Genomic DNA, 11,338 nt, shown 5'->3' with positions numbered 1-11,338 from the left:
TATATATATATATATATATATATATATATATATACATGTATATATCTGTGTATGTGTTTATTTTTTTTAAAGTGTTCACGTGACTTCATATAATTTTTTTTTAATTGGAGCTGTTTTGAGATGACAATAATTTACTTTGGATTTGGCCCAATTTCGACTAGCTGTTAACTCGACAATTTGTTCAGGATTAAACTCTGTTTTTCCAAACTGAGGTAATTCAAAAAGTTGTCACAAACAGGTAAGATCTTGATTGTTCATAGCCATTCTATAGAACCACAGAAGATCTGAATGAATGCTTGATGTGTTCACTACAGCTGCTCTACAGTTGTACTTTGGTACTGTAACTGTAAGCGTTACAAAACACTTAAGAAGGAGGCCTCATGCGTCTCCTATGAAAAATTGACCTTCTCAGCACTGACTCCCTTCTGGCTCCTGGTGAACTTGCTGAGCAGCAGGTGGTAGTAAGCCATGATGTTGGAGGGCCTGTTGTTGGTGAGAGTGTGGACGATTTCAGGGAGGGAATAACCCAAAGTCTCTGTCATGTCAGCCAGCACAGACGAGTTGAGATCTTCAGGACATAACCTGGAAAATAAAAAAGAGAGGAATGGAAAAACACTTTCAAACAGTGATAAAAAAAAAGAGGAGCAGAGATGGATTTACGGAGTTGGAATGACTTAAAGCTGAATGATGATGGCTGAGAGCAGAGCAGAACGGGAACACTTCCTCTATCGCTCATGTGGATTGGACAAAACTGCCTGACAGAGCTGCACATGATTGCATTTCCACAATGCGTGAAGTGATAAAAGGGTTTTAGTCATGCTGTAATATTCAGAGCTGTTACTCTGCAGACCACAATAATTTTCATTTTATTTGAAAATGTGCAGGGATTTTCATCTTGACTGTGATGTTTGCTGCAAAACATTCCCTGAGGAGGAGCTGCATGTGTCCTTCCATGCTTATGATGTAAAAACACGACCGCAATCTCTGAACTTTTCCTGTTCAGAAAAGTGGTATCATACTTAGATGTTATTTCAGTTTTTTCAGCTTATCACTTCTGGATATAAGTATAAACGAGTTAACCAGGCAGAATGATGCCGTCCAGAACGTAGGGCTGAACAATTAATTGCATTTATGATAATATTGCGATATGATAAAACAAGATTTTCTAATCGCAAAGGCTGCAATTTGACTGGTCACGTGGTCTGGTTACGTGACTTGTGAGTGAGCAGAGCAGGGAGCGGGACATGTCAACACTGCATTTTAACCAGTTGCACAATGGTGTCAGGCTCGACAGAAGCTGATACATCTGTAAGTTTGGTACCAAAGAGCGGCAGCACGTCCGTTGTTTGGAATTATTTTGTCTATAAAAAGAAGACGCTGCACAAAGACATGTATTGAGCAGAACCTGCCATGCTGCTGTTGCTACCTCTCAAGGTAACACCACAAATCTTTATCTTTACAAAGTCATTTATGATAGTTGCATGGCTACAATGTCAACGACCAGTGCTTCACCTTCAAGTAAGCAAAGTAGCAGCGGACAGGGATCACTGACTGAACTGTTTGAAGGTATTACTCTGTATGAACATGATTCAAAACAGCACACAGAAATAACTCAAGCACCAACAGAGTTCATAGTGAAAGACATGATGCCCATTAATACAGTGACCAGGCCTGAGTTCACAGCTTTGGTAAACAACATGGATAAGTGGCACATAATGCCCTCGTGCACACATTTTAGCCAAGTTGCTATCCAGGAGCTACATTGCAACAGAAACAGATTCATTTATTGCTTGTGTTTGTTGAAAAATACACGAGAAGACATTGAAAAATAATGGCATATTAAATCGTAGTCGCAATACTGAGGTAAAAAAAATCGCAATAAGAATATTTTCCAAAATTCTGCGGCCCTGCCAAAACGTCACCTGTTTTTATGAGACAAGGTGTGTAATGGCTTCTTGGCAAAACCTTCATTGATCCATTTCTTCTCCATTGCTGCTCTGACACTGGGTCTCTTATCTGGATCTGGTTCCAGGAGAGACGTCACAAAAGACATGGCACCTGCAGCACAAATAAAAACAAAGCAAAACCCCATTTTCATTAAGCATAATTTATATTTCTGTTTTAAATGTCATCAGTGTTTTTGATCTTGGAATCACTTTTAAAGTAACACATTATGATGAAAACTACTGTAAAGTTAAACGCTGCCAATGGCGTCTCTAAAGGAGGAGTAAGGAGGCGGTAATAGCAGCTCCTCTAAGGCCCTATCCGGTATCGTTGGAAATATTTTGATGATGATTGTGACAAAGTTATACGTTAAGACAGAAATGCTGTGATCAAAATCCCTGTTGATGAGACCGCAAACAACAACAGCAAAAGTAACAGTTTGATCAGCTATAGTTTCCAGGTCACTAACTGATGCTGCAATCTCTATATTTTAACATGTGCACAAACACTTTGTCACAGTTACATGAAAAATGGTGATTACATGTTTGTTTGTTTGGATCGCATACACGTACTGTGTCAGAAGCTCTTTAAATTGGAAACAGTGAGCAGCACAAACAGCACTCTGCTATCGGCCATTGTTATTGTTGTTCATCTACGCATGCAGGTGCAGAAAGACTGCGGACAGCAGCTGTCTGCATGTGCACGTGTGGGATTTTAACGTCATTTTCCTTTGACTTAATACTGGAGGTTTGCCAAAGACTTTCACTCTGGGACCAGAATTCAAAATATTTAGCATCAGCGAAAACAACAATTATTATCATGTACAGTGCATGAACACCAAAAGACAACAGAAATGTATTGGTTTAATGTAAAAGTGGCACTGTATGAGCAGAGCCCAAATTTGCTGGCTCCCCCTCTGGCCACTCCTGGTCAGATAGTCATAATGTAGCACTGTGCTATATTATTTTAAAATCTGTCACAAAGCAGTGTTTTTGAATTTCCTAATCCATTGTGTATGTAATCTGTGTTTGGAGTAGTGTTTGAACACCTCACCACCATTTTAATGTAATCAGATGTTGGTATATTCATGTTACCCTGTCAGTACCAAGCAGGGATCCGATGGGTTTCTTGTGCATGTGTTCTGTATTAAAGTAAGTGAACACACCGTCAACATGAGGTGCTTAATTTAATGTATTAGCATTATGCTAGTTGGAGCAAGACATGGACATGGAACAGTCTGCGCCAAGTTTCTGAGTACATATGGATGTTACTGTATATGAGCATGTGTACTTTGAACATGTGTAATTAAATCTGTAAACTCATTTGGGCTTCATTACAATTTTAAGCAGTGTGCTCCAAGGGATTGCTGCACAACCTGCAGAATTAGGAGTGATTTCTGTATAAGCCTGGGCCCAGCTGTGTATCACAGATGGACAGAGGTCCCAGATGGGTTCTGCAGCATCACACTCATCTGGGAACAAATGTTTCTAAATTTTATTTTTGTTATTTGAAGATTATTATTGTTTGAATTCATTTTTTGGTAAAAAGGGGCGATAGATAGGATATTAGGCGAAGGATATTATAAGATTTTTTTCTTCTTTCTGCTGCCTTTCATTTTATTTTGTGATTGTATTTCTTATTGTGTATACAATTATTTTGTTTGTTTAAAAAAATGAATAAACTTCATAATAATAATAATAAGTAGGAGAATTGCTACAGAACCTCACTGACCTACACACAGAGAGGCCAGTAAATAAAAGGCCAGACTGATGCTGGCAGATCCTGTCCACCCACTTCATGGTGAGTTTAGGTTACTTCTTCTTAAGCTTCTTTATGTGTGGTTGTGATTTTTAGAGTAGAGGTTTTGGTATGTTGATGACTTGTCATGTCTGGATGTTTTTTTCATGTGTACTGGTTGAGAAACAAATCACCCCCAGGGGAAAATAAAGATTTTTGAATATCAACTAGGATAGTTTTTATTGAGTTTTGTTTAATATAGCACAGATCCACTTTATATCCATCTTGGACTAACTGTTAGCTCATCAGTGTATTCTGTAGTTTGTTCAAAGGGCGATCTACAACAAGTAATATATGATTTGTTATAACATTTCCACCGTTCCACACTTCAAAAACATTTAAACTATATCTATTCTTTACATGTAATGTATAAATTTTACATTTCTTAGGGCAACCTGAAGTAAATGCAGCTGGTTTGCATATAACAATAGTCCAATAACAGTGCTGAAGACATTAGAAAACACAAACAACAAGATTCACACAAACTATAGTTAAAGAACTAAAGCAGAAGACTCACACAGAGCTGTGAAACAAACACTGTTTTAATCTTGTCACAGTTTCAGGACATTAAAGTCGTGCTGGTTTTCCCTACAGTAACCGGAGCTTTGTTTATATCAACACGATCGAGTGACGGTGAGCCAGAGTCACCAAAATAAAGTAGTAGAAACTGAGATGCTGACCTGAAGGTTTTCTTAGTAGAGTAAAGGTAGAAAAAAAGAATGAAACATAAATTATTCTTCCGTTTTGTGGCATGTATTTAGAGTGTAAGAATTTTGAATGAGAATAGTTTATGATGGATTGATGTGCCACTTTTTTAGACTTTTGTTGTGACAATCACCTGTGATGTACTGGAGACCTGTCCAGGATGTCCCCCGCCTCTTGCACAGTGCCTAGTGGATATGGGCACCTGTGACCCCCTTGACCCCAAAAGGAAGAAGCGGGTAAAGATAATGGATGGATGATGGATGGATGGATTGTAACAATCACACCCTGTTCACATCTACATTACAGCACCATCAATAATTCATAATGGGATAAAGCAATGTAATGGTATAAACACGGATAATGGTGCCAATGAATACGTATCAAAGCACTCATTAATATTTGGTAAGTTTATTGTCAGGGAATTTTGGTCAAGGTTTATGGATGTTTTTAACTACTATGGCTGAGAAAGTTAACTGTCCATGAACCATGTGTTTAAGTTAGCAGAGATATATATTCTGTGTCAGAGAGAGCTGAATGAGGAGCTCATTTGATCCTGCATGTGCAGCTGTGTGGCCAAGGTCACCAGTCTGCCCGTGAGCCAGGAGCTGAGAAGCTTATAAAAACAAGCCTCACACACTGCCCGTGGCAGATTCTGGGCTCCACGCATGTAGAACATCTGTACATCTGTGTAACCTGTTGTGAAAATCTGTTGCAAGTTAAACCGGTTAAAAATCTTCTCCTGTCTTTGAGTGTAGCTTCTTTAAGTAAGTAAAATGAATAGAGAATATTTTTATCCAACATTTATTTCACCATTTCTGTCATGATTTGAGTTTGCTACTCATTCAGAGTTAAAAAAAACCAACAATTAACAGATATAACACAGGTCCCGTATTTCTTCATTATGGGTTTAACAGGACTCCTGAGGATGTTTAGGAAATCTTTTAGTAAATCCCTGACTTGTACTTTTTAGTACTCTTTTTTTCCAAGTTGAATTTGGACAGAGCTGAATATTCATGCAACCAATTATTTTATAAGACATTTGTATTTAATTGGAATTGCTCTGTGGTAATTAGATTTGACTTAAAAATTGAAGATTTTTTAAAAATTCTTATATTAAAAAAAGTTAATTTATACTGCAGTAGTCCCTTGTTTATCGCGGGGGAGCCATACCCTGAATCCCAGTGATAAGTGAAAAACCATGAAGTAGAAATAGTAGTACAAGTAGTAAATAGTAATTTATTGTAGTATATATGTATACATCGGTATATATATTAAGGTGTGTAAACCCTTCCCACACTCTTCCTATATTCTAAACAATGTTTCTAAACTCTAAGTGCTCTAAAAGAGCACAACATGTCACGATCTCAGCTCTCTGCCACCTGCCAGTGCTCTCGGCCACGCCCACTTCTCCACTGCAGAGCAGAGATATGACACACTGTAGGAGGAAGCTTCTCCTGCAGTGTGGGCTGCACACAGGTGCAGCAGGTGCTAAATAATTTAAAACAATTTATTTTAAATAAAAATTCCATGCCTGTTTTGCGGCTCATCCATCAATCAGCCAATTGTGTGTCATGTCCAATCTTACTTTGAAAAACCACGATAGAGCGAGTCCACGAAAAACGAACCGTGAAGTAGTGAGGACTACTGTAACTACTACTGTAACTACTGTAATTACTACTGTAACTTTTCAGGTCTCTCTTGTAAATGAGTCCTAGACGCTCAATGGGATTTTCCTGTCTAAATAAAGGTTGAATTAATGAAAAAACTATGTTTGATTCATGACAGCAATAAAAGCATAAAGCATCCAAGAAGGTGAATGCTTTATCTAAGCACTGTAACTACAAAAGGAAGTCATTTGGAATGGTGCCAATGCAACTACTGCCAAAAAATCCAAAAGATATGCAATATTTATTCATTAATTTAAGCTCTAACAAAACCCAAACCTTGTTTTAGTGTAGCAGGGGTGGAGCACACAGCACCACTCTTCGAAATATACAAAATGGTTGGCAGAAAAAACACAAAAACATGTTTTGTGTAAAAAATGTAAACTTAGAGCAAAAGCTGTTGGCGACGGGTCGATAGACTTTTGCTGGTCCGGGACACAAAAGATTATATATGCACTCCAATGCGGTCTCCATTGCCAAAAACAAATAAAAATGTGCTCAGGAAACAAAAAATGTCTAATTACGTATCAGATCCCGCCCATTTCTGTCCAAATCACAGAGATGCCTATTCGCATTGGATTAGTATTATCACAGGACCTCAGAGTTCAGCAAAATATAGTAGGTAATTTGCAGAGGAGTTTTAACTTCACAAATTCACATGGCCGATTCACACGGGATTAACAACGCAGAAAATTTCCATAACATGTGGTCCCTAGGTAAAACTAATCCTGTGCAAATAGGGCTTTAGTTGAACTTTTTAGGATAAACTCTTGAAAAAAAATCATAAAACTTAATCTAGTAAAGTGTAAAATCCATTGAAAATCTCCAAATACCTGTGACCCATTTAAACTTTGATTTCTGTCACTGTAGAAAAAGTCAGAGCTGTATCGATCCAAAGAGGGATGAATTGTATAAATTCCATTATCACCATAACATATTTCTATCAAAAGTCATAGCACTTTATTCTTCATTGATTCATACAGCACTCACTTCAAGCGTTGGTTATTGTAGTTTCTGACCAGCTTGAACCAGAAGCAAGAACAGTAAAGAGTTATACAACACACAACTTAATCTAATACACCAAACAAGGAGCCTTTAATTTAGGACATCACTCTGACATCTACCTTTGCTGACGTCCGAGGGGATACTGCTGATTTCTCCATTGACCATCTTCTGGTGCAGCTGTTTAATGTTGAACGGCTCAACAGTGAAGGGTAGAGTCCCTGTCAGCATGGCAAACATGCTCACACCTCTGCAGACACAGAGAAACTGTGAGATAAATAAAGAAATGCAAAGTTTTAAAAGCTTTCAGTAGTGAGGCTTTATCACGTACATGGACCAGACGTCCACTTTGGGACCATACTTCTTGTGAGCCAGCAGCTCTGGGGCAGCGTAGGCAGGACTTCCACACTGGGTGCTGAGGAGCTCCGGAGACAAAGAGTCAGTCTTCAGAGTGTTACTCAGGCCAAAGTCTGTGGGAATTAACATCATTTTTCCATCAAGGTTTTATTATTGACCTCTAAACTGTTCCAACTTTTGGTATCAGTTTTAAAGTCAACACACCTACAATCTTTATGTTGTTATGCTCATCCAGGAGGAAGTTTTCAATCTTTAAATCTCTACAAAAAGAAAGAGACACATGGGTTAGTACGCAAAGACAAAAACAACAACAACAACAAAAGTTTCTAGAGTTTTATTTAAGAGCTGTGGGCATAATCCTATTCGGGATTTGACTGGTATTCGTTCACTACAAAAGAACGATTTCCAGTATGCCAGGGTGCTACACCAGTTTAGAAACTCATGCAGTGTATGATTTGTCTTACTCAACATTTTTCTGTATATATGGACAAAAAGATGAGATGGGACAGACCCCCAGAAGTAACAGATTGTAGGAGTTGTGGTGTTGTCCCTGGTGTTGTGTTTATGACTGTGTTCCCCCTGATTCTCTGTTTCTATTTATAGGGTTTATGCTTTCCTAATACCTAGCCCCATCTTGTGCTGTGTTCTTGTCTTGCATCCTCTGTCCCCTTCTCTGGCATCTGTGATTACTCACAGGTGTCATCACTTGGTCTAATTGGTATTTCATGTATATAAGTATGTGTCTCAATGTTAGTCCTTGTCCTAGTATTGTTGTATGTCCACTGGTGGTGATCTGTCTGTCATGTAAGTACCTCCTGTTTATTCATGTTTATTTTGCTGCCCTGTCAGCTCTTTTGCTTTGTTAATAAATTCCTTATTTTACATTATCCTGAGTCCTCGCCTGCCTGCCAGCACCACTGGGTTCACCAGCACCACTTTGTGACACACAAAACCTCCAAATTAAATCTAGGTTTGGCAAGAGCTCAAGTCTTAAAACTGTTGACTGAAAGTTTGGTAATTTGGGGGATTAGTTTGTCCAAAACCAACCAGCCACTTTAAAAACCTCCAACTGTCAAGACGTTTAGTTGAAGTCAACCTGCTAATAATCCTGTTTTATCCTCAATTGACCTTTACTGAGGTATATTTTCCACATTTAAGTTAAAAGTGGTAATGTACCATCACCGTACGAGCAATAAAACCACTGGTGAAATGAAAATCTACAGTTAAAAGTGAGAGACCCTATAAACCAGCCAGCCATGTTCCTTTCATCTGCTTTCATCTAAGCAGCAGACACTCAAAAATCTAGGGAACCTCGAGCAACCACAAAGAATTTCAAAAGAAAAAAGAGTTGAGAAAAACTGCCAGAAAGAGCAGGGGTTTTCATAAACGCAGCAAACCTATTGAACGTGGGTGGCAGGAAATGTGTTTAAGTGCAAATTTTCCATTTATTTACAGTTTAGTCGTGGACAATGGGCTATGGGACTGTGTTAGTGTGTGTGTGTGGGAATGTATAACACAGAGAGGTGTTGTCTAGGAGCTGAAAGCTGTGTCGTTGAGGGACTTCATTAGAGAGGAAGTCCATGATGTTGTGATGATGTGTGAACCATGGCGCCGGCACAGAATGATGAGGTCATTGCCTGGTAATCACTTTCCCACCTTTAGACGCGCCAAGGTCTTTAACCGAAGCACAGCACTGTGCATACTGTGTGTGTGTGTGTGAGAGGATACGTGTGTGGGCATTGATTATCTGACATTTATTTCTACTTCCAAAGCTGGTAATTTTTCGCTAACTCCTCCAGTTGAAAAAGAGCGTGATAAATGTTCATGTAAATGTTATAGCCAATCTGTGATTTCTAAGGTCTGTGGACTTTGGCAGCCATCTTCAATTAGGTTAACTCCAAAAATTAATCAGTTGAAAGTTTTAATTTAAAGCTGTCCGGTGGTTCACTAGTTATTTTGCTAACAGACAAACAGGGTTGACTGCAATAGTTAATGTCAAAGTGTTAAGATGTTATGTATAGCGCTCAGTACGAGTAGGGATTGACACCCAGCTTCAACGACATTCAATTTTAGCTAGAAATTATTGTTTTTCAAGGTCACTTAGCTGTGGTAGCCATCGTGAATTGGATTGGTTTTAATGTTAATCAGTTTTAAATGTACAAATATTGATTATTTTGAGATGTCATTATAATCTGCCCAGTGATTCATGAGAAATTTTTCCAGCAGACACATGAAAACAAGCAGACACTGACAAAACCATTATTTCTTATGTTTTGTTTTTTGGCAGATCAATAATCAGTGCTGTCCTTCGATTTACAAAGGAAACCCAACAGTGTTCAGTCAGGTCATCTGGACGGTTTCTTATTTATGCTAAGACATTTCATCCTTCATCCAAAGAACTTCTTCTATCTGAGGAACCATCACACAAACTGATTCCCACAATCAACATATTCCATAGTGGAACAAAACAGTTTGCTGGTGCTAAGATGGTCTCTGGGGTCGGCCCTCTCCCCCATCAACTCCTCTGAGAGTCATGCCAGAATGGTTCAAAGTGATCTTTTGGATGAAGGACGAAACGTCTCAGCAAATAAAGCAACTGTCCAGGTGACCTGACTGAACGATGTTGGATTTTATACCTGGATTATTGAGCATGAACTTTGGTACATAAACCATTTTCAGATTGTTATTATTTTTCATTTAAAAAAAAAAAGGGTTAGAAAATGTGACAGTTATCTATAAATGATGCTCTTGGTGCTTTTCTTAATGTGTTGCTGATAAGTTGTGCTGTGTGTGTTGTTGTGTGATGTGTTCAGGGACCTGTGCACGATGCCATGTTTGTGCAGGTGTTCCACTGCAGAGAGGATCTGTCGGGTATATCGCCGCACCTCCCTCTCCTCCAGCCTCTTCCTCTCACAGATCCTGTCCATCAGGTCTCCTCCTGCACACAGCTCCATCACCATGTAGTAACTGTTCTCTGTCTCCAGAGTCTGACACAGTTTTACACACAGAGCAGGTTTTATACAACTATTCACCAGCAGGAGATGTACAGCACCACAGTATGTCCACTGATGGCATTGGAAATAAATTTGAGCACTGTTGTGCTTTTCAGTATTTTTACCTCTAGAAGAACTACAATGTGAGGATGTCGGACCATCTGATGAATTCTAGGTTCCCTCTTCATGTTTTTCAGCACGTAGGAGTCTTGGCGTGCTTTTTTCTTGTCTATCACTTTAATGGCTACCTGAAGGCACACAAAAACACAAACTTAATAAATTTTGAAAGATTAATACGTTGGAAAAATGTTAGGAATCAACCCAGTACAGTTTGTGAATGCAGTCACTGTGTTAGTTAATATTATAATGAGGATTCCTACATTTATTAGGATTACTAGATTTTTTTGTTTACAAAGTAATTTTCAGTCAGGTCATCTGGACAGTTTCTTTTTTTTTTTTTGTGCTGAAACCTTTCACTTTCCATCCAGAAGGCTTCATCGGTCAAGGAAACACACAACACAAAACTGATTCTTCCCCCAACAGCTTACTCCAAAGTGAAACAAACCAGTTATGTTGGTGCTAAGATGGTCTCTTTGGCACGCCCCCTCCTCTGGTGCCGGCCCTCTCCCTCGTCGACAGTCATGTCAAACTACAAACTTTAATTTTTCAGTTTAAGAAATTAAATGAGCTTTTTGAAATGCTACCTGAAGTGAGAGAGGCTGAATTTGAGCTTAGTGGTCCTGAAAGAAAATAATTTCCACTTTGAGTTTAAGCATTTTGAAGCGACAATTATTGTTTTTGTTACAAATGGTAAAAAGGTAAAAACTTGTCAATCAATCAATCAATCAATCAATCAATCAATCAATCAATCAATCA

General features: G+C 38.6%; 1 protein-coding gene across 1 annotated transcript in view; it reads right to left on the bottom strand.

Annotated features, from left to right (window-relative positions):
• The window catches only part of LOC119417842 (hormonally up-regulated neu tumor-associated kinase homolog), a 27,458-nt gene that overhangs the window by 11,710 nt on the left and 4,410 nt on the right, over nt 1-11,338 (bottom strand). Inside the window, exons 2-8 of the mRNA XM_037685097.1 lie at nt 10,588-10,710; nt 10,287-10,456; nt 7,674-7,729; nt 7,444-7,582; nt 7,235-7,362; nt 1,923-2,058; nt 405-582 (exon numbers count right to left, since the gene is read on the bottom strand). Of these exons, the coding sequence (XP_037541025.1) occupies nt 405-582; nt 1,923-2,058; nt 7,235-7,362; nt 7,444-7,582; nt 7,674-7,729; nt 10,287-10,456; nt 10,588-10,710 (930 nt within the window). The remainder of the gene's footprint in view (nt 1-404; nt 583-1,922; nt 2,059-7,234; nt 7,363-7,443; nt 7,583-7,673; nt 7,730-10,286; nt 10,457-10,587; nt 10,711-11,338) is intronic.

The sequence above is a fragment of the Nematolebias whitei genome, chromosome 12 (assembly GCF_014905685.2).
Source record: "Nematolebias whitei isolate Nwh7 chromosome 12, NemWhi1, whole genome shotgun sequence".
Lineage (NCBI taxonomy): Eukaryota > Metazoa > Chordata > Actinopteri > Cyprinodontiformes > Rivulidae > Nematolebias > Nematolebias whitei.
Note: the sequence above shows the minus strand (reverse complement) of the source record. Positions and strands in the feature narration are given on the sequence as shown.